General features: G+C 46.6%; 1 protein-coding gene across 1 annotated transcript; it reads left to right on the forward strand.

Annotated features, from left to right (window-relative positions):
* On the forward strand, nt 1-22,975 carry PTPN11 (protein tyrosine phosphatase non-receptor type 11). The gene is made up of 16 exons (XM_063416406.1): nt 1-159; nt 4,376-4,498; nt 5,567-5,761; nt 6,799-6,991; nt 8,079-8,195; nt 8,672-8,785; nt 11,405-11,501; nt 11,979-12,058; nt 12,145-12,303; nt 14,901-15,032; nt 15,644-15,798; nt 16,415-16,482; nt 16,588-16,739; nt 18,824-18,936; nt 19,162-19,263; nt 19,584-22,975. Exons 1-15 carry the CDS (start codon nt 146-148, stop codon nt 19,229-19,231), a joined length of 1,782 nt encoding a protein of 593 aa, XP_063272476.1. The 5' UTR covers nt 1-145; the 3' UTR covers nt 19,232-19,263; nt 19,584-22,975.
* Nucleotides 22,976-23,746: the final 771 nt, after the last annotated feature.

Genomic DNA, 23,746 nt, shown 5'->3' on the forward strand with positions numbered 1-23,746 from the left:
CCGCGCCGCGCTCGCGGGCCTGAGGCCGCCGTTGTTCGCGCTCCCCGCAGCGCCCGAAGGCCGCGGCCCCGCCGGGACCCCCATGTGAGCGGCGGGCGGCGCGGGGGGGCCGGCGCACCGCGACCCGCCGGGGCCACGGGGGAAGATGACATCGCGGAGGTGAGGCGGGAGCGGCGGCCGCGCCGGCGGGGAGGGCGGCGGGCAGGGGCCGCCGCTTCTGGGGCGCCTCCGCGCCCTCTCCCGGGGGCTGCGGGGACGGGGCTGCTCCGTGCGGGCGGGCAGGACCCCCGGGACCCGCCCCGGCAGCGGGGGGATGGCCCGGCTCCCGGAGCCCCCTCCCGTGTGTTCCCGGGGGATGTTCCCCGCCTGCAGCCCCCACCCCGCTCCTTCCCGGGGGGACGTCCCCGCTCCCGGATCCCGCTCCCAGCGGAACCTCCCGGGGATGGGGGGCTCGGGGGCCTTCGAGCCTCTCCTGTTGGTGCCGGAGCTGCCCCGGTGCCCCCGGGTTGGGGGGGTTCGAGTGAGCGTCCCCCCGGAGCTCCCGAGCCGAGGGGTGAATTCATCCTCTGTGGGACCTGCTCGCTGCCGAGGCTCGGGGTTCGTGTTCCACCGAGGGCAGCACCGCTGATTTACCCACCCTAAAACACGACCCAGCTGCGAAACGAGTGCTCCTGAGCTTCCTGTACCTGTGTTCTTAACCAGTTATCAGCGTTCACTCTAATTTCAAACCCTTGTGGCACTGCTGAAGCACGACAAACAGCCAAACCCATTTCTTTGTTGTGGCTTCTCGCTGTCCTTAATGTATTTTAATGTTTGTCTGGTACCCGATGTCCTTTTGGGCTCAGAGGTTTGGGAGAATGTTGGGCTTTAGCGGAATTATTGTCACAGAAAAGAATATAAATGCATTTATCTTCTTTAACAGACCAATTCTGAGATTCATGGAATCCCAGAATGGTTTGGGTTGGAAGGAACCATAAAGCTCATCCTGTTCCATCCCTTGCCATGGGCAGGGACACCTTCCACTGTCCCAGGGTGCTCCAAACCTTGTCCAACCTGCCCTTGGACACTTCCAGGGATGGGGCAGCCACAATTTCAATCGATTCACCTCTATAAGTAATACCTATTCAATTAGAATTTCTCCAAGGGTAAGTTGTCCTTTCTCTTCTTGTGCTCAGGATGGTGAATCTAGATGAGTTGGTTTCAATCCGTGGCCATTTCTAGTAGGATTTGGGGTTTTTTTAAAATGTGTGGAGGTTTCTTAATCTACCTTGGGATTCTGGATGTCCCTGCTCAAGCTGGGAACAAGGCTACAAGTTACCTTTTGGAAACATTGTTAAATTTCCTCCTCACCAGGAATAATCCTGTTAATCTGCTCGGAGCCCTGAATTGTAACTTGCGAGGGAGACTGAAAAAAGCTGGGAAATATCAACTGATGAGCCTATAAATAGGAGTAATTAAAGTACCCGTCAGCACATCCCCAGTGCTGTGGCTGTGACAGCTGAGACAGAACTGATTTCATCTCTCCTTTGCTCTTGCAAAGGTGATTAAAAAAACCCCAATCACTGCATGGAAAATTGTATTGATTTATTTCATTTGGTTCGGTAAGAGAGAAACGTGCTGGCAGTGTGTGACTTAGGGAGCGCAGATCCTGCTGGACCATGATAACAAAACTGGGATAATTGTGGGAAGGATGGATTTTCCACCATGTGGGGTTTTTTTTCCTTTTCCATCAGAAGGTTCCTTGCTTTGCTGATACCCCCTTGTTTTTGCAAATGAGCCGGTGGTATTTCACTGGTTATATCCTTACCAATGTTTCCACCTTGCTGGGAACCAGTTATGGACTGGGAATGGTGTATTCCAAGCTGGGAATTGCTGCGGGGGAATGGTGAGGAGCCCATTTGGGGACAGCGTGGGTTTGGGCGACTCCTGCGATTGTATTTACTGCCCTTGGCCGGGGCAGCTCTGCACCTGCTCCCACCGAGGTGGGGAGGCAAAGCAGCACAAAAAGCCCAAAATGCATTCCATCCCTATAAAAGGAAGCGTGAGAGCAGGTCCTGGGCCAGGGGAGGGCTGGCACTGAGCGCTGGCCCTTTGCTGTCCCCTCCCCGTGTGGAAGGGCTGCAGCCCCGAGGTTGGGGACACGGGGGGTGGCAGCACTTCAAGGAGGATCCTCCGGAACCGCTGGCAGGGATCGCTGACACCCCCATTCTGCTATTTGGGGTGGCTGACAAATGCAGCTTCCTACTCAAAGCCAAAAATACGGAGCTGAGGGAGCGGCAGGACGAGGTGCCAGCAGAGCCAGAGTTACATAAAGCGCAAGGAAACCCTCCCAGGTGGAGCTGGGCTTTGCTGTGCTGGGCTTTTGGCATCTTTGTGTGGATGTGGGAGAGAGATTTTGGGCTTTGAAGCATCTATTGTGTGTTTAACCTCTCCTTTAAATGCTGCTTAAATAACAGGTTATTTGTAGTAGCCTCTGTGCATAAATTATCATTTTTCCTTTAACAATTCAGTTACTTCCTTAAGGTTCAGGGTGGGATATAAAAGATATTCCACTGGTTAAACTTTATGGAATGTCAATATAATAAATCTGGAGAACCAATCCCAATAATTTCTCCTCTATCTGTTTTAGACATTTTTTGATATAAACTCCAAGACTTACCAAGCTTTCTCTTGGATCTTGTGCATATTTAAAAATCTTACAAACCATTCAAATTATTACTGCACTTTTTTTTGTGGTTCTTTTTTTTGTTGTTGTTTTCTCCTAATGGAAGTAAAATTTTGGGAGTGGAAATGTGATAAATACATAATTGCCTTCTCCAGGCAACCTGTTGTGGGCTGAAATGTGTTATTTAATGTTCAGTTCATCCCAGGTACTGATGCTTCTGCAGTTTCTTTTGTGAGACCTTTCCTTGACCTTTCAATAATCATTAGATAAATGTAACATTATTAATTAGTTAATTCCTATTTGCTGTGATAATTTGAAAGTATTTTTGCATGTCTTTGTCTCCTGTCCTGTACATAAATTTGATATTTTCTGTTGTTCTTCAGTGAAAGATGGGGACTATTCACTAGATTTTCACAGTGCAAGGAGAATATAATTAATTAGGGGGAAAAAGATTCAAAGATGATTCACACAATTTACTTCTGAAATGGATCCTAATTCCCATTTGAATGTCTTGCTAGAGATTTGGATTTTCTAGAATCCTAAAACTCCAGAACACTTCTGAAGAGAATGGTCTGGAGAAGGCTTTGGTGGGAATATTGGCAGCTTTTCAGTAGAGCAGAAATTGCTGCAACAATTGAAATAACCACCCTGAATTTAGACCTGTGCTCTCGTATTTTGCTGATTTAGCAGTTTAGCCTGAAATGCTGACTGGATCAGGAAGGATCAGGAATGCTGCTCAGTTTTTCTGGATATTACGCTCCTCTCTCTGGGCTGAGCCTGACTGTGGAGTTTTTTGGATCTATTTTGCTGTACTTTGGAAAAGCCCAGAGGTGAATGAGGAGGAGCAGGCTGAGTTCTTTCAGCACACGAGAATGAGGATTTAACTCTAAAAATCAAAGGTGATTTTTAATTACCAAGCGCAAGGGTGACAGAGCCCAGCTTGGGGTGCTCTGATGCTTTATTTTTAGAATTTGCCTTGTAGAATCCTCACCAACTCCTTTCACGCAGAACTCCTCCAGGGCTGCAATAAAAATGGGCAAATTCCAGATAAGCGCAGAGGCAGGGGTGACACCGAGTGGCTCCAAATAAGTCCCCAAAGTCAATGCCAGAGGTGGGGACACGGAGCTGTTGGCCACAGCCCAGCCCCAGCTCTGCCTGGGCTCTGGGATAGTCATTGAGGGCAGTTTGTGGGTGGTGAGGATCAATAGGAGATTCCTCTGGGGTTGGATTTAAGCAGGACAGATCCGACCCCGGCTCCGCATTCCCGGGAGGAAGAGCAGTGGGGAGTTCCTTCCTGACCCCCTCAGCCCTCAACCATGAGGTTTTGTTCGGTTTTTAACCTTCAGAATGTTGTCAAGTGTCACTTTTGGATGTTTTGTTTTATTTTTAGGTATTTTTCCTGTTTGTCTTTCAGTTTCTTTGTGCGCTGTGTTTTGCTGGAGTAAGGAAATACCACTTCTGGTCTGTGTTTATGTTGTGTACCTTTGATAGCATTTTGATCCAGGCAGTTAGAGTGGGGATGAATGTAATTCTTGGGCTTACAAAAAAAATTCCAATATATAAACTTGCAATATGAAACTAATAACAAACAGAAATTTTCTTAATTTAGGTGCAAAACTCGGTTTGGAAGCTGTTGGATCGCTCTGTGTGAGTTAACTCTGAAATCCTGCTGTTTATTTATTAACATTCTTTATTTTTAACCTCTTGTAGATGGTTTCATCCAAATATCACCGGGGTGGAGGCAGAAAACCTGCTGTTAACAAGAGGAGTCGATGGCAGCTTCCTGGCACGGCCCAGCAAAAGTAACCCAGGAGACTTCACACTCTCTGTTAGGTGAGTTTGGGTCTTTCCAGTTTGTCCCAGGGTGGTGATAATCTTAATTTGCTGCTGTCCTGTGGGGAAAGAGCTGTGGATGAACTCCTTGGAAGAGATGACAGAATACTCAGGTCACTTTTTAGTGTCATTCAGTTTTCCTTCTTCTTTTTCTCCCATTTTCCCTGAAAAGCTCCTCAAATACTTTTACCCAGCTCCAGGTTGGAGGGGAGTGAATTCTGATTTTTACAGCAAGACAAAAATGTTCAGGGGAAGCAGAAATAGGTTGATAATGACAGAAATAGGTTGATAACAATATTGCTTTTAGCCCTTTAGAAATCCATTTGATAACCAGCTGGAAGGAGCAGAGGTGTTGGGAATTAGTGATCCAGCAGGAAATCCAGACTCTCCTCACACAGGAAAAGTCAGCAAGTTTTTAAGGGCAACTGTGGCTTTTTCAGCTTCCAAAATTGGCCTTCTGTGACAGTTGTCCCTTGACACTGCGTGGTAGGGATGGGGAAAAGACAGCAAGAGGAAGTAGATAAAGGAAAAGGGAAAAGTGGGATTGGTGATAAGAGCTGTGCTGCTTGGATACTTGTGAGATAACAGGCTTGTGGCACGGGAGGGGATTCCTGCTGGGAGCTGCTCTTCCTTAATATTAAACACTGTGGCAGCAGGCAAAGACAAAAATTTCCTGAGGGAGAGATCTCAAGAACGGGTGGGAATAGTGGAGAAAGGAGCAAACCAGCCCTGCTGGGTCTCTCCAGAGTATGAAACTCCTCTCACCCTCCACCCTTGTGTGTGGAATTTTGTCTGGGTCTGGGGGGATTCTGGCGGGGCTGCAGGGTTTGTGCTGCCTTCAAGGATCCCTCCAGCAGGGAATTGTTGTCCTGTTCTCCCTGGGCAGAGCAGCAGAGGCAGAGGGGCAGTGGCTCAGCTCCTCTGCAGTAATTCCCTGCTGCAATTGTCAGTGTGGATTTCTCCACCTCAGGCATCACCAAATATAAAAGTGATTGATTGATTGATTGATCAGCTGACTTGGGAAGATTTTTTTGTTTGTTTGTTTTTATCCTCTCTTTCAAACCTTAGACGAACTGGAGCTGTCACCCACATCAAGATCCAGAACACGGGTGACTACTATGACCTCTACGGGGGAGAGAAGTTTGCCACGCTGGCTGAGCTGGTGCAGTACTACATGGAACACCACGGGCAGCTCAAGGAGAAGAATGGAGATGTCATCGAGCTGAAATATCCCCTCAACTGCGCTGATCCCACGTCAGAAAGGTCAGAGGGGTGGAACCTCAGTGTCCTTGTGCTTCTCAATAAATGCTGTGTTTATCCCTCTTAACACTCAGCTTCCATGTGGGAAAAGGGTGGCCACAGCCTTGGGTTCGTTTCAGGGAGGTTCCTTGCAAAATAGATGAATAAATGGGGTTAAAGGTGAAGCAATCCAAGCCTCAGAACCTGTTTCCTTCAGCATTTTTCCTTGGGTGGGACAGGACTGAAAAAGAGGGCATAACTCCCTTTATTTTTTCGGGGAGAATGTTTAATTGGAGTTGTTCTCCTGATGCTGTTGTTGCTGCAAGGAATTCCCAGGGATATTTCTGGGCAGAACTTTTTGTGCTTTTCCTAGCAATGGGTAGAAAGTGAAGGCCATACAATTCCTCAGATTCCTCAAACTCCTGTTTTGAGGTCTGTGGTTAATAAGGAGAATTTAAGATTCTGGACTTGAGGAAATGTCAGGGGTCAGAACTAAACCAGCAGATCCCTGTTTATTCCTAGAAGTGAAAAAACGAGGAAAAATATTCCAAGAAGTTCTGTCACTCCTCAGAATACCTTAACAGAGGTGGGAAGGATAGATGCTTTTTGGCCCTATTTCCTGAAGGGTTGAAATTGCTTGGATTATCCTCTCCAATTCCTAATGGGATAGAAGGGTGAGGTCTCAAAAGTATGAATTTTCCACAAGTTTATCAGGAAAGTTTCATGAAGGAATTAAAAGCAGAATGAATGCCTTGACTGGGGGGAAGGTTGGAGTGTAACCTGGCGTTTATTGGGATTTGGATTGTTGTGAAGGATCCAAATCAAAGCTTCACTGGAAGCTCGTAGGAAACTCTGTGGAAGTGCTTTGAAGTGTTTGTGTCCTCACTGGTGTGCACCTGGACATTTGCAAGGCTTACTGTATTTATTATTTTTACCAACTGAGGTTTTCCCTAGACCTGATGAGTGAACAGAAGATTCAATTTCATAATAAATACCTGGGAGAAGTGGATCCAGCTGCAACGCTAAGCAGGATGCCTCCCTCTGTGTCCCTTCATTTCCAGGTGGTTCCACGGGCACCTCTCCGGGAGAGAAGCTGAGAAACTCTTGACAGAGAAAGGAAAACATGGGAGTTTCCTGGTGAGGGAGAGCCAGAGCCACCCTGGGGACTTTGTCCTCTCCGTGAGGACGGGGGATGACAAAGGAGAGAGCAACGACGGCAAATCCAAAGTGACACACGTCATGATCCACTGCCAGGTAGGGAGAGCAGGGAATCCACGTCCCAGGAGCTCTGCATACATTCCCCTTCTCCCTGGGGTTGCTGCAGCTCATCCTTTGATCAAAATTACTCCTTTGATGGCATCAAAATCCCAAATTTTGGGGGGATTGCTTGGCTGACTGGCTCTTGTCAGGACATTCTGGCTCAAATCACACTTTGCTGTGCTCAGGGAGCCTTTGCAGTTTCCTGGGTGGATTCCATCAAAATAGGAGTGACTGGAGAAATGGAGATCCATCCACAGATGTCTGTCTCCTGTCAGTTCAGGCAGTTTCACCTGAGAGATGATCAACAGTCTGTGAAAACAAGTGTTAGCTCCAATGAATGCCCTGAAATCTAAATCTTCTGTTTAGTATAAGGTGGTTCTTCATTGAAATGTTATTAAATTACAGTTTTGATATTTAATCTATCTCCATGAGTTGCTATTTAAAAAATAATCATGGATTTAAAAAGCCACATGGATTTTTTTTCTTCTCTTTTACTTCTGTTGTGCCCAAGGACAGTGCAATAACTAAATTTTATAAAAACACCAAAAATGCAGTAACAGAAGTAGTTTGGAGGTAGAAATGACCCACCAGGACTGTAAATGCTGAATTGCCAGAATGTGTTTATATTTTCAAGAAAACCTCTCTGATTTGCAGTTAGCATTTATGTCTTTGAGGAAAATAATTTGGCATTGCTTCCTTAAAATCAGGATGGTGCCAGGCAGTACCAGCCTTTTAGAACCCAATCATACCCAGAGTTTAGGAAATCAGTTCAAACCCCTAATTCCTGGCTTCTCATCCTGTAGCTCCAGTATCTACTTGAGCTACCTGAACCCCAGTTGAGAGGGAATCAGCTCTCTAAAAAAGCAGATAAACTGATTTTCAAGGAGATGGCAAAACCCAGGATGTCATGCAGTATATCTGTGTTTCTATTTATTCAAGTTCTATCCTCTAGCAGAAGGATTTCAGTAGAGTCTTCTACACATAATTTTAGAGGTTATTTCTGATGCAGGACATAGCCTGGAGGGGCTGTGGCTGCAGTGGTGGGAAATGCATTTATTTTGAGGAGCTTTTGTCCTTCCAGGATCTGAAATACGACGTTGGTGGAGGGGAGAAGTTTGACTCCCTGACAGATCTGGTGGAGCATTACAAGAAGAACCCCATGGTGGAGACTTTGGGCACCGTGTTGCAACTCAAACAGGTGAGAAGGAGAGGCCACCCCTCAGCTTTGCCACCTCCAGGATGTGCTGTTGAAATGCAGCTTTTCCACACGTTCTGCAAGAGTTTTTCTTTTCTGAGGCAAAAAAAAAAAAAAGAGTTAAACTTCATGAAATGGATAACAAAGTCATTGAAATGGGAACAGTTTTTGTTCTGTGAGGGGATAGAGTGTTGTGATGTGCAGAATTTCCTGGTGTCATCCTGCTCTGTAGGAATTGCAGGGCAGGTCCAGAAATGAGATAATTGAATGCGTTAAATAAAAACTCTGAGACTTTAAAAGCAATTGTTCAGCATCCCCTTCCTCACTGCCCTTTGAATTCCAAATTTCTAACATCCAGAAAGATGCCTGGATGCTAAAATTCCTGCTGAAATATCCTTATCTGAGAGGATTTGTGTTTAAATTGTCTTTCCATGGTGTTCTTTGCTAACCCTGTGCTGTTTGGGGTCTGTGTCCCTCAGCCCCTCAACACCACCCGCATCAACGCCGCCGAGATCGAGAGCAGAGTGAGGGAGCTCAGCAAGCTGGCAGAGACCACGGATAAAGTCAAGCAGGGCTTCTGGGAGGAGTTTGAGGTAATTCCTTACATCCCAGGCACTGTTTCCTGCAATGTCTTCCATCTCACACTGCTCAGGCCACGTTGGGTTCTGCCTTCCTGGTGTTTCCTCCTCTCCATCACTTCTGATCCCTGGTTTTGCTCCCACCTCCAGGGCTTTGCCAGCTCCACTCCTGTGGCTGGAAATATTTGCCTTTTTTTCCTGATTCTTGCAGTGCTTTTCATCCAGTCCCTGGCACAACCCCTCCTGGATTGAAATATTTGCCTTTTTTTCCTGATTCTCAGTGCTTTTCATCCAGTCCCTGGCACAACCCCTCCTGGATATCCTCCCCACCGTGAGGGAGCCTCACGTACTCCTGTGTTTGACAATCCTTCAAATTCTGCTGTTTGGGAAGCTGGGAACCATTTCTTTAGGGAAACTTCCATTTCTCAGTCCATCCGTTGCCCTTGTGGCTTTTTGATACTCGTTTTTGGGGATCTTAAAGCCATTGGGAATGGTACAAAGCTCTGGGATGAAGCAGCGTGGATTATGTGCATTCCTTGGACTCGTGGAAATTATTTTTGGTTTGTTTTGGTGTTTCATTTCTCTATGCAGGCAAAATTCCAATTTTCTTCCAGAAAGAGTCTACAGGGACAGGACAGGGGGAATGGCTTCAAACTAGAAGAGGTTTAGATGGGATATTGGGAAGAAATCCTTCCAGAATTTGGAAGAAACTCTTCCCAGACAAGCTGTGGCTGCCCCATCCCTGGCAGTGTTCAAGACCAGATTGGCTGGGGCTTGGAGCAACCTGGGATGGAGAAATGATTTAGGTGTGAGAGACCTTAAATCCTACCCCAACCCCTGCCATGGGCAGGAACCTTCCACTGTCCCAGGTTGCTCCAAGCCCTTCCAGCCTGGCCTGGAACACCCCAGGCTGGATTTAATTTTATACCTCACACACACATAACCACCAGTGGAGTCTGGAATTCCACCAGCAGATGGCAACAGGAAACTGGGAAGTGCTCAGGGAGCTCCAGAGAGGCTGGTTTGGGAAAATTCCTGAATAGTGATGGATTTGCAAAGTGCTCAGAAACACCCATCAGCTAAATGTACTGTCCAGAGTGCTCTGATTAGTGCCAGGAGAAGGAAAATTAATCCATGAAAAGGAATTAGCACAGAGGTGTGTGAGGGGAGTATCAGATGGTGAGGTCATGGCATTGGGAAATGCTAAAATGAGGATTAAGCTTTCTTCTTTCTCATTCCAGAGAGAGGGGACAGTCTTTAATCCTGAATGGTCAGGATGGCCAGAATTCCATCTGGAGAGGGAAGGAAGTCAGCAGAGTTCGTGTGTGTGGGAAGGGATCGTTGGTTTGGCAAAATATAACTGAGATGTTAATTCACAGTTCTTTCCTCACCTCTGGTACACGTTGAAGAAACTTTTTTGGAGTGGATTTCTCAGTGTGGCCTTAAAAACAAAGTGTTTTCCTTAGTCTAGCAGGAAAAGCCAATAAATGAAGGCTTTTACCTGTGAGACTTTGCACTTCTTTTTCCCCTTTGCTGCTCCCAGTGAGCTCAGCATTAAATTTTATTTTTTTGGGGAATGAAGCCCTCTCCCAGCAGTTTTTCCTGCTTTTCCATTCCCCTCAGGGGAGCTCCAGCTGTCCCCCACGGTGGCAGGAGGGGGGAACACACTCCAGGCTGTCCCTGGATCCCTGTCTGTGCTGTTCAGGAGCTGCCAGGCAGATGGTGAATTTAAATTACTTGTCTCCAGGCAGGAATGAACCTCTCATCCCAGGAACCACCAGATAGGAATGCTGACAGTCCTTGGAATGTTTTTTTTTTTTTTTTCCTTCTGAAAAGTGGTTATTTGTGAGCTTAGGGCTGGGATGTTGCAGTGAGGTCGAGGAGGATGTTCCACATTTATGGCTGTGTTGTTCCAGCTCTGAATGGGCTTGCTGGGAGTCGCTGCTGCTCGTGGATCTCTCCTCAGGGATGCCCCAAGCAATAATAATTAACTCTAGGAAGGAAGATGTGGTTTTTTCCACACATTTAATTGCTTCAATTCTTTAACTTGCTGGGAAAGTTTAGCTCTCAGTCCTTATGCCTGGAGTTCCACAGGCAATGCTTGGGGGGCTGTTTTCTGTCCTTTGTCACAAGCCTGAAACTTTGCATCTCTTACATTCCTTTTTCTTTCCCTGGCTTTAGGATAAGCCTAATTATCCCGGGTCATTAAGTGAGGGAGTAGCAGACTGAGACAGGAGTGAGCAAACGTGCCAGTTAAATAAAAGCAAGAATCTGGAGGGTGGGAATGACGAGGGGAGCAGCTTCCAAAGCCTGGGTGTTCCTTTTAGTGGGGCCAAAACTGCTTTGGGGATGAAAACTTGGAGCAGAGCATTGGAATCCTGGTGCCTCCTGCTCCAAGGAGCTCTGAGAGAAGGGAGATTTGCCATGAAACAGCATGGCTGTGGAAATTTTGAATTGCTGCTGTCCTTGGGACATTTTGTTCCAGAAATCCCTGCTCTGGGTTGTTCCTTTACTGGGATAATTTATGCACAACCCATTTGTAGTCACCTCATGCCCCTGTCCTCCCTTTTCTCTGGGAGAAGGGACCAGTCCATCCTGGTTTTTTTGAGCCCCCTGTCTGTGCTCTCCCCTCAGACCTTGCAGCAGCAGGAATGCAAACTCCTCTACAGCCGCAAGGAAGGGCAGCGCCAGGAAAACAAGAACAAAAATAGATACAAAAACATCTTACCCTGTAAGTATCGACCCTTCGCTGCCATTTAATGTTACTCTGGTTTATTCTCCTCATTAATACAGGGTTAATTAAGTACCACTGGGCTTTGGCTTCTCTTTCATGATCATTTCCCCTCTTAGCAGGATTATCCCGTGATTTCCAATTTGATATTTGTAATATTGTTTTTTATCTTCAGCTTTCATTTAAAAGCCTCATATCCCTCAACTGGTACTCAACGGGTTGGAATGCTTAAATTTCAGAGGATTAATTTGGGAGACAGAACTGCAACGTGCAAATCCAGAGGCTTTGCCTTGACTTAGAGTTTGAGTGTCCCTGGACATGGACGTGTTTTGGTCCAGCTGGCCACAGCCACTGGTTTCAAGGAAGCAAAAGAGGCAATTTGGGATATTCTAATCACTAATTTACTAAGCTTGATAATTAGTTAATAGCTGCTGTGTATTCTCAACAAGTGTTTGACATCCAGGTGTGTTTTTGCAGTTGATCACACCAGAGTTGTTCTCCACGATGGGGATCCCAATGAACCTGTTTCAGACTATATCAATGCTAATATTATTATGGTGAGTATATCCCCATCTCCTCTTCCCTAAATCCAAGGAAATCTTGTCATCATTTGTTAAATTTGTGTTTTTTTCCCTCCCTCTAGCCTGAATTTGAAACCAAGTGCAACAACTCAAAGCCAAAAAAAAGTTACATTGCTACCCAGGGCTGCCTGCAGAACACGGTGAATGATTTCTGGAGGATGGTGTTCCAGGAGAATTCCCGAGTTATCGTCATGACCACGAAAGAAGTGGAAAGAGGAAAGGTAAAACCAGACTCCAGCTGCCCTTGGGAAAGGTGCTGACATTGCAGTACAAGTAGGAACTGAACTGACTGGGAAAAATTTGATTTATGGCTGGAATCTGGTGTGGCACCGGATTCCTTGGAGCTCTGCGAGGTGCTGAGTGTCCTTTTTTTATTGCTGCCTTTGGGGATTGGGGGTGGATTCCTGTCACATCAAGCCTCCCTTTCTTAAGGTTTGCCTGCTGAATTTTTAGCTGCTGAATGTGAATCTCTGTATTTCAAACATAAAAAAGCACTGGGATGGGAGATGTGGCCAAGCAGGAATTCTGGGTGCTTGAAGGGAAAAATTCCCTGCTCCTGGAGCAAAGGTCTTGGCATTTATTTTAGCTCATCAAGCCTGTATGGACCTTCCTAGAAAAAGCAGAATAATGGGATTTTATTATCACAAGACTGAATGCAGAGATGTTGCTTCTTGCCTGCTCTGGCAGGATTTAATGCTCTCAAAGAGGAATTTTCCCTGCAATGGTGTATCCCAAAAATCTCCATTTACCTGTGGAGTACAGGGATCTTGTTTTGCTCCCTGACTTCTGGCAAATCTGGTGATATTTTAGTTTATTTCTGGTTTTTAATGACACAAGGCGGGAAAGAGTAGAAATAGTTGAACACTGATATCCTGGCAACAGCCACACACAACTTCCTGGGGATGGTATGGATTTATCTTTGGGATTTGTTGCTTCTGATCTTTTTTCTGTTTGAAATTTTACAGGATTCTCTCCCTAACTGTGGTGTCAAAGCTGCCACTGGTGCTGTTTGTTGGAGCCATTAGACTTTGTCCTGTGTATTTTTTTTATAAGTCTTTGACTTTGTCTTGTGGATCTTTTTTTAGTCTTTGCAAAGTTCTACCACTTCATCACCCTGAAAAAGGGACAGGATTTGTTTCCTTCCTGAGAATTCACTGAAGGAGGGAGAAGCTCCCCCTTCCCAGTGATAATCTTCATTTTGAAAGAGGAGAAATAAATTACGGAGTTGTTTTGGCAGAGTTGACTTGAATACACCTTTCTTCCTTCAAGTTATTTATTATTTTTTTAACAACCTCCTGAATGGCCTCTGCTCCTCTGCAGTTTCTCCATTATTCTTCCCAAATTTTGCTCAGCCCTTTTGCTGGAGAAAACACCTCAATTCATCAGTGCTGCATTGCTTATTCTCTCTTTGCCCTTGATTGGTTTGTGATGCCTGTTTCACTTCTTAAAGAATTGCAAATACCAGTCCTGATATCAAATCAAAGCTTTTTTTTAATCTCAGGCCAAGCTGTTTGCAGACCTGCAGGAAGGAGAGAATCTTTTGCAGCAGAGCTCAAGAGCTCATAGCCTGAGGGAGGAACTGTGGAACATCCCAGCCCTGCATCGAGTCCTGGGTGTGCTTTAAAGTGCAGGAGCAGCAAATCCTTAGAAATTCAAAGAGTTTGGGGCTTTTGGAGGCAGTTCAGCAACCCTTCCAGCAGAATAAAGCTTATTTTAACATCACGTTGCTGTTCAGACTTGCTCTACCAACTGCTCAGAGCCTTGCATTGAAAACTGCAAGTCATTTCTGCTGGCACCCCCCAAAATCAGTATGTTTACTTCAGTTTCAGTGGATTTGCTTCAGTTTCAGTGGATTTGCTTCAGTTTCAGTGTGTTTGCTTCAGTTTCAGTGGATTTGCTTCAGTTTCAGTGTATTTGCTTGAATTTCTCCCCTTGTGACAGGGAAAGAAGGGCAAAAATAGCAGGAAAGCCTCTTGTTGCCTACGTGGACGTGTGTTCAGCCATCTTACCCTGCCTTGGGCTGGCACAAGGAGCTTCCCTGTGCTGTGTTTTTTCCTGAATATTCAGAATATCTGCAAATAGACCCCATTGCTCTGTAGGACTTGGTGTCTGGTCTGTGTTTGCTCTTGCTTGGAAGCTGCTCCTGCAGTGATTTCTGCTTTGGTGCTGCATTCCTGGGAGTTGCTCTTTCCTGACCTGTCACAGGAGCCAAATCCGAGTGCTGATGGGTGAATCTTTTCCTCAGTGGATGGAATTGCTCCCTGGGCAAAGATAATCTTGATGGAGAAGCAGCACACCAAAAACTCTGCATTTTAGAAGCTGCAGACCCATGAGCTGCTCCCTTTGCAGGAGCTGAACCCATTTTGGTGATGGAACCAGAGCTGTGTCAGCCCTTCCTGCTGAAAGCCATGGAAAAGCAACTTTTATTTCCACTGGAAATGATTTATACCTTTGACCTTTCCTTCTTTTGCAGCCTGTGGAGCTGGATTCTGCTGGAATTCTGTATTTTCAAACCTGTGGCTGGTGGTGCAAAAAGCAGGATTTTAATCTCCAGGTTTTGAAAACATCCAGGCACAAAATATCCCAAAAGGTGCTGAGAGGAGAGGCGGCCTGTACCTGTTTGAAATTATCCAGTGGCTGTTACAGAGAGGAGAAAATTCCCATTAAAATGTTCTTTTACCTCGTTCAGTCCTCTGTGGACTCTTGAAATGAAAGCTTCAGAGTTGTGTTAACCAGTTTGCAAAGCAGCCTTTTTTCCCTTTGCCTGATTATTCCTCTTTTTTAGCTGTTTGTTTTATTTTATTTTAAAATCTTGCAGAGTAAGTGTGTCAAGTACTGGCCGGATGAATATTCCCTGAAGGAGTATGGAGTGATGCGTGTCCGGAACGTGAAGGAGAGTGCAGCCCACGATTACACCCTGAGAGAACTGAAACTCTCCAAAGTTGGCCAGGTGAGTGCAAGAGGAGCTCTGTCCTTTTATTTCAGCTCGTGGATCACCAGAGGAAAAATGGCAGGGTTAGCCCATTTCTCTGGGATCAATAAAAGCACTCGGAGGTGAATAAATGGAGCCCTGTCTTTCTCTGAGGCTCCACGTTCAGTTCCATCCATCTTTCTCTTTGCCCTTGGGATAATTGAAGATTCTCCTACCTAAGCAGCTTTTGGCGGCAGAGGAGCTGCTGCAGAGCTTGCAGGGAATCTGGGAGGAGGGATAATAATACTTTTAACTGAGGACACTTCAATCCAGCCTCTCGTGGAAATGGTTGCTTTGGAAGGAAAAGTCGTGTGTGGGTCCAGGGTGTGGAAAATTCACTTAAGGGAAGGGATAAAAAGGTGGGAAAACAGCGTGGAAATGGCATTTTCTGCTAAGGAACAGTTAGAATCAGGGAGAAGAAGCAAATTTAGTGGCTGATACGGCAGGGCCCTGGCTTGTGCCGTCCTTTGGGGGTTGTGGAGCCGTGCTCAGGTTGGATTTGGGATGTGCCCTCTCCCCACCAGCCTCAGCAGTGCCCCATGAGGAGCTGGGGTGTGACCTGGAGGGTTGTGTGTCCGTGTCCCTGGCAGGGGAACACGGAGAGGACGGTGTGGCAGTACCACTTCCGCACCTGGCCCGACCACGGCGTGCCCAGCGACCCCGGCGGCGTGCTGGACTTCCTGGAGGAGGTGCACCACAAGCAGGAGAGCATTCCTGATGCAGGACCTGTCGTGGTCCACTGCAGGTGAGGGGAAGGGCTGGCCTCCTCCTGCCACTCCTCCTTTTGGCCTGGGGGGCTGAGACCTTTAAAAGGGACAGCTTTCCCTGGGGATTGCTCAGAATTCCCTGTTTTCTGTCTGTACAATGTCACATTCTGGGTGGGTGGCACTGGGCCCCTTTGGGAAGGGATTTCAGAGTGTGAACCTTTGTATAAATGAGAATTTCTGCTGTCGGATGAGAAGATGGGAGCAGTCCTGGCTGGAGCATTTCAAGTGCAGGATCGTGGGACTCCTGACATCTCATCCCACCTCTGAGGGCTCTGTCCTTTTTGGGTGCTCTCAGCTTGTAAATGAGATGCTTTTTAGGCAAGGAAATGTTAGATCTGACCATAAGGGGTTTTTTTTTGATTCAGGGGTGTTTATAAACGCTGAGGGACAGAAGGGCTGATTCCTGTCTGTTCCCTGAGGTCTGGTTTGACTCTGGCTGTAATTTGGGAGCCTCTGGCTGTAGTTTGGAACCCCCTGGCTGTAATTTTGAAGCCTCCAGTCTCCTAATGCCAGACCCTTCCTTTGGCTGGGATTTTGGCATGCACTCAGAAAGAGCAAAACAATAAAATTCCCTTTTTTTCCCCCTTCTCCCAGCGCCGGGATTGGGCGAACAGGAACCTTCATTGTCATTGACATCCTCATCGACATCATCCGAGAGAAAGGTACCCCCCTTCCCTTGGACCTCCCTGCCTGCTCCAGATCCACCCCTGGGGGAGGATCCAGCCGAGCTCCACCCTCACCCTGCCCCTCTTCCTGGCTGTCCCCAGGGGTGGACTGTGACATCGATGTCCCCAAGACCATCCAGATGGTGAGGTCGCAGCGCTCAGGGATGGTGCAGACGGAGGCCCAGTACAGGTTCATTTACATGGCAGTGCAGCACTACATCGAGACCCTCCAGCGCAGGATCGAGGAGGAGCAGGTGGGTCCAGCCCAGGTATCCAGCAGGAACGGGGCAGGATTCCAGCAGGGAGCAGCACTGGTGCGGATTGGGGTGGGAATTGTGTGGTGGGAAGGCTGGGTCTGAAGGCTGTCTCCTGTATTTCAGTTCATTATGCTTAAAAAATAATTAAATTCTTGGGTGGAATCCTCTCCTTAAATTAGGTGGAATCCTCTCCTTAAATTAGGTGGAATCCTCTCCTTAAATCCTTGAGTGGAATCTTCTCCTTAAATCCTTGAGTGGAATCTTCTCCTTAAATCCTTGAGTGGAATCTTCTCCTTAAATCCTTGAGTGGAATCTTCTCCTTAAATCCTTGAGTGGAATCTTCTCCTTAAATCCTTGAGTGGAATCTTCTCCTTAAATCCTTGAGTGGAATCTTCTCCCTAAATTATCGAGTGGAATCTTCTCCTTCAATTATCAGGTGGAATCCTCTCCTTTCATTATTGAGTGGAATCCTGTCCTTAATTTACTAAGCAGACTTTTCTCTTTAAAACATTAGGTGGAATCCTCACCTCAATTTAATCTCCCACCCTCCCTGTCCCCAGCCCTGCTCCCAGATCTCAAATTCCCTTCCTGTTATCAAATTTCCTGTGGAGGAAGAATAAAAGATAAGGGTCTGGTAATTAAGGCAGAACCTTGTGATCTTTGTGTTTTAAAGAGGTTTCAAAGCTTCTTCCCTGCATTCCTGAAAGGGGAAAGTCAAATGCTGGTCACTGCAATTCCAGTTTGGGGAGGTTATAGGTAGGAAATCAATCTGTTGGAGTGGGAAATGAAAGGGTGAGTGTGGTGATCCTGCAAAAAGCACTTCCAGGAGTGTGTGGGATCAGAAATGTTTGGGAATAAGGTTTGGTGACAACCACAAGGCCTTGCCCTGCCCCTTCCTGCTCAGGGAATTCCTTCACTCTGGTTCTGGGGGTTTTACAGCAGTTCCCTGGTTTGGTGATAAAGAGCTGATGTTTTCTCCCTGTCCCTGCTGCTCCCTGCCCTGACCTCAGAGCAGTTGGGATTTGTACCTTTTGCTTTCTATGCTAATTAGTCCACATTTTTACCCTTTTTAGTGTCTTTTTCCCTGCTGGGGACTTTCTAACGTACTGAGTTAGTGCTTCTTTATCAGCTGGTTCCTACAAAATGTCCTTGTGGTCCACTCCACGAATTCTGCATTCCGTGTGTCCACCAGTCCATCTTCCTCTCCCAGACTTTGTTCAGTGAACCAAATCCAGGTTTGCTCAACAAAACTTTTCCCAAACAAACTGCTCAGGACAGCTTTGTTAAATGCTGGCTGAGAGTGATTTAAGAATCACCAAAATGAGCTGAGTGAATTTCAGGAGTTTCATCTGGGAAAAGCTTCAATCCTAGGAATGTTCTTAATGGGAATTCAGGAGCCAGAACTCCCTGGAACCTCCGCCGACCTCTGCTGTGAGGTTGGGTCAGGACTTGTTGCAGCATTAAACCCCCCCAAATAAACCCACAAACCCCAATTCCCTGCAAAACTTTTAATTTCTGCCTTGTAGGTCTGAGTGTTTTCAGGAAAAAAAGGAAAAATCCCTCTCCCGTTTCTTTCCCAGCGTAGTTCCCTGGCAGGAGCTGGAGCTGGGTGCCAGCACAATTGGCTGCAGCCTGGAGCATATGTGCAGAATCCAAATAACAGCTTGGCTGCTTTTTATATCAAACCTAATGGGCTCAGATATTGTTTTATTAGAGCTCCTGCAAACAACGGCGTCGCTCCGTTGGCCCCAGCTCCGAGCTGGGAACAAGGTCAGTGGGGAGCCCACTGGCTGCTCAAGAATGAAATGGGGAGTGTTCTGCCAAGGAGGTGAGGATGGAGCACACTCAGAGGGTTCTGCTGGAGGTGGTGGGATGGGGAAAATTGGGATTTTCAGGTTTTGGCTGGAGCCAAGCTTTAGGTGTGCTCAGTGATGTGTTCACTGCAGAGCTGAGCTCTCTCCTCACAGACAAACCTAAAAACACCCCTGGCCACGTCCTCGTGGAACTGCTGCACTGCCTCAGTGATTGTTTGCTGGGATTAACCCCAAACCTGGCTTTTTGTTGTGTGCTTTCCTTGACAGAAGAGCAAGAGGAAAGGTCACGAGTACACAAACATTAAATATTCGTTATCGGACCAGACGAGCGGGGATCAGAGCCCTCTCCCCCCCTGCACCCCAACCCCAACATGTCCAGAGTAAGTTCAGTCCTGCTCTCACTTTTGAGCTGTTCTGTCTCATCTTCAGAGACCTCACACGAGGCTGAGTTACCCCAGAACCTGCCCTGTTGTCCTGGGCTTTCCTCTGAAAATAAATCAAGTAAAATAAACTCTCCCTGAATTATGCGGTGTGTGTATAATAGGATTTTATTTTTTTTGTCTCAAATGAGGTTGGTGGGACTCTAAATCCTGATTTTGTTTCAGAATGAGAGAAGATAGTGCTAGAGTATATGAAAATGTGGGGCTGATGCAGCAGCAGAAGAGTTTCAGATGAGAAGATGTTCAGAGCCTTCCAGGCCAAGGCAGGTGTGTATGGCCAGAGGAGGGGCTGTGTCCAGCCTGGCTTGGGAGAAAATGTACCCAGGAATGCCCAAAGTGCTTGGAATTCATCCCCATAGGGTGCCTGAGTTCCAAAAGTTAATTTAAATTTAATTTTAATGACCTCTATACACAATCTCACCTTTTACTGCCGAAGCACCCACACAATTTCTAAGCCAGGGTTGAGACTTTGGGTTGAGTTTAAGCTTTATTGAGTCAAAACTGAGCACTTCTGTACCATCCCTGAATAAGAAATAACTGCTGGAGTTTTTCCTCAATAATTCTTCTTTTTTTTTTTCCTTTCTCAGACATGAAAATGGTTTTTGAAAAGGTCAAGAAAGAGATGGAAGAAGCTTCACGTGAGCAGTGAACTCTGAGGGCTTGGTACCTTTTTATTTACGGTTTTACTCCTTCAGTAGGCAAAACTTCAGAGCATCTAAAGATTGTTTTTATCTCTTCTCTCCGATTTCCAATTGCTCGTTTTCCAAATAAAAGGAAATCCTTTCTACAAGGTAGACAATTACTTTGTAGAGTCAGTTTCGAATCCTGCAAACTGTTGGACTGTCATCCATTTGTTGTTTTTTTTTTTTAAATAGTATTTTGGTTTCACAGTATGGCTGTTAGTGGGGTTGGTTTTTCTTCCTTATTTGAGCAGTTGTGGGGTTTTTGGGGGGCTCTGGGCGGGAGGTGGGTGGGGGGACAGCAATGCCACGGATAAATCCGTGACATGAAATGTAAAATACTGATGGGAACAATGTGGATTGGTGGAAAACAGTGGATCACCAGCGTGAATAGAACCAAGTGCATGATCAAATTAGTCCTGATACATTTCAAGCTCAGACTGAGCTTCCTGGCGTGAGCAGTTCTGGAGATGAAGGTGCTTTTTTGTGATAATTGGTGGCTTTGATTCCGATTTTGCTGTGTGGCTGGATGGGCTATTTTGGAAGAATTTATGCAAAGTTGCTTTTTACGTCAAACAAAGTTTCTTTTCCGTGGTCTCTGCCCAGAATAGGAATTCCCTGTGTCCTTCAGTGGCCTGGGGGTGATTTGTGAGGACACTCTGTGGTGACTTTGTGCTCAGTTAAATGAGACTGAACCGGTAGAATTTGAATATTAATTAAGAAGTTGCAGGATGTTAAATCCAGTGAAACCAGTGCTGGTGTCGGGGAGCCTCCTCCCCTTGTGCTGGGGAAGTGGAAGCTGTGGAGGAGCCTCCTGGATTTTTAGGGAAGGAGAATTCCTGGTGGGACAGGGAGCAGCGAGGCCACGCCAGGGGCACTGTCCCACCCCAAGTGCCTTTGGGAGCTGCCTGGACCTTCCTGTCCCAATGGAAAATCACCTCGTGATTGTCAGGGAGGCAAAGCCTCTTCCAGAGACTCCCCAAGGAGAAGATCTGGTGAGCTTCCATTTAATTCCTTCCCCGGGCCCTGTCCTGGACCAGCAGCTCCCCTTGGAGCCACGGGTGGCAGGACCAGCCCCAGGAGTGGTGCCTGGTGCCTCCCCAGCACCCTGTCCCTGGTTTTGGGGACGTTCTGTGGCTTCAGTGGTGCTGAGGAGTGATTCCCATCCTCACACAGGGTGCCTGACCTTCCTGTGCTGCTGGAATTGGGGTTATTTGGCCTTCCTGGTGGAATTCTGCAGGAGCCTGGAATGTCATTAATGCAGCTTTGTGAGAGGTGGAGTGGGAGGTTCCATCACCTGGCCCTCAGAGTGCAAATTCCAATATTTGAGCAGTTTGTTTGAGCTGAATGAAGGTGCTTTGTTAATGTTGAGCAGGAAATTTTCTTCCTTTGCCTCTTGTCCTTTTTTTGTCTTTCGGGGCTTTGGGATTTGATTTTTTTTGGAACTCCTGTCACCAGCACACCATAAATGTGTTTGACTGTCACAGCCTTATGCTCTAGCCCCGAATCCTTGTGCCCTTTCTAGGTGGGAATAGACGGTGAGGAGAGAGAAATGTGGTGATTTGCTAGTGAGATTCCTGTTCTCCATCCCCTGCTGAACAGGGATCCTTGGAAGTGCTGAGATTTGCACGGAGTCATTAAATATTTGCCTCAAACTCTGTGCACAGTCAAATTCTGCACTTCAGAGCTTGGAGCAAGGTGGGGACACACACCCAGGTGGGGTCTGGAGCTGCTCTGCTCCAAACTGGGAATTCAGGAGGGAAGAATCAGGAGAAGGAGGAAGGATCCTGAGGGAATCTCAGCTCTCTGCACTCAGTTCATGTGAAGTGTCTTAAAGCTGGACCTGTGTAAGCAGCAATCAGCCATGGCCAGCACAGCGTTGCCTCCTGACCTCGTTCAGAACCTGCCTCTGGAGGATTTAATTCGGAATTGTTCTCCTTGGAAGCAGGGAATTCTTGCTGCAGAATGTGTGTGAATCCTGGGGAGCGCGTGGTGGGGGGATGTCAGTGAGGGGCGAGCAGGATCTGAAAGTTTGGAATTCTGAAGGAAGGAATTCTCCTCTCTGAACCACTGCTGGGTCCTGGTGGGCACCACAGGGGAGCCCCTGCACCCTAAAATCTGTCACCAGAGACAGGGGGGGCTCTTAAAGCATTTCCTGCTTTAATTCCAGCAAATAACTTTGGGGTGCTGACAGATGAAGCAACAAAGAGAAACATCTTTGGTTCAGGGGAGATCAGTGGATGTGGCATCCAGGGATTCCCAGTTTTAGGGAATTCCTTTGGAAGCAGAGCTTGTTGTGGAGCAGGGATGGAAAAGGGATCCCAGGGTTCTCTTGGAGAAGCCTTTGTCCCACCAGGGATATTTACCCCAACTCCCAAGGCACAATGATTGATGCCAGTGTGAATTTGCTGCAGACTTCATTTACTGAATGTTTTAGAGAAATACACTTTAATTTCAGCTAACTCCTGTTAGGCCTGATTGGTTCTATTAATCCTGACCAAACTTTCCTTTTTTTTCCTCCTAAAAGATGTGTTTGAGGCACGATTAACCAGGACACAGCTAACAAAGGTATCCAAACCTGTTCCCTTTTTTCATTGTTGGGCTGAGGAAATTTGCAGCTGGGACTAAGATGTGTTGTCAGAGTTTGATTTTCTACCCATAACTCCATTATTTCAAATTAATTGTTCATTTCTCCCTTTTCAATAGTGAAAGGTAATGAATAATTTCAAGCCTGTTTATTTATGACATTACTGTGATTTTTTTTTTTATTGCAGTACTAAAGACTAATGAAAAAGGATCTTATTAGGTGGAATAGGCCTTGCATTTTTTTTTCCTGCAATGTATGAAGTATTGTACCAGAGTATTAAATGAAATGTAATATTTTATTGCAAAATTTCTATCCTTTAAAAGGAATACATTTAGGATGTCATCAATTTGATGTGAATCATGTAAATGTTGAGAAATGAGCTGTTTATTCTACATCTGGTGTTTCAAAAAGATTTCACCTCTTGCCTTTTGCCCACAGTCTGTAGCCCATTTACAGTTGTCAAAATGTGACATTAAATAATAGTTCCTGTATAGAAATAGTGGTGGTTGTCCATTGTTTTCTGGGCTGGTATTTATGGGGTTTAATTCAGTTGCAGTGGGTTTGGTTGTTTTTTTTTTTAATTGCTGCCAAGCTGTGTTACCAGGATTGAACCATATCTGTAAACAGCAGAAATTCCATGAAAAAAAAAAAAAAGGAAAAAAGAAATTCAAAACAGAAGGAAAAAAAAAGGAAATAAAAATCATTTTCTTACCATGGTTTGTCAGTCCCTGTGTTCTCCAGCTTCAGGCACCAAGGATGGGAGATTGGGAAGAAATGATTCCCTGGGAGGGACTGGGATGGAATTCTCAGAGCAGCTGTGGCTGCCCCATCCCTGAGGAGTCCAAGGCTGGGTTTGACAGGGCTTGGAGCAGCCTGGGACAGTGGCAGGGGTGGAGCTGGATGATCCCTGAGATCCCTTCCAGCCCAAACCATTCCAAAATTCCTGCTCAAAGCCAGATGGGGCTTGGCTTCTCCTTTTGCTCTCGGTGTGTGATCAGTTGGAATTGGGAGGGAAGGAAGGACAATCCTGTTCTTTCTCCACATCCTGCTCTCCTGGGATGAGGCAGAGAAGCTGCTGCTCCTCCTGCTGCTCCTTCCTTCCCTCCTCTGCCTCTCTCCGTTTGTTTTTGGGGCTCTGCTGTTCCGAGGTCCGTCAGTGCCAGCCCCGTGCAGGGGCTCCAGGGAGGGATCAGTGCTCAGAGCAGGGGCTGGATTCTGTCCCAGGCTCCTCTGCCAGCTGCTCCTCCTGCCACGATTCCAAAGCTCTCAGCATTCCTGATTTCCCTCACACTTGGATCCAGACACTTCCCAAAATGTCACATTCCAAGGCCAGAGCAGAGGAGCCAATGCCTGCCCTGAGGTTTTCCATATCAGCTCCACCAACACTGGTTTTTCTGCTTTTTACTTCTCAAATCCATTGGGAATTCTCCCACTAGGGCTGTCCTTGGTGTTGCTGATCCCAGAAATCAGCCTGCAGGAAGAG

Source organism: Prinia subflava, chromosome 19, assembly GCF_021018805.1.
Source record: "Prinia subflava isolate CZ2003 ecotype Zambia chromosome 19, Cam_Psub_1.2, whole genome shotgun sequence".
Taxonomy (NCBI): Eukaryota; Metazoa; Chordata; class Aves; order Passeriformes; family Cisticolidae; genus Prinia; species Prinia subflava.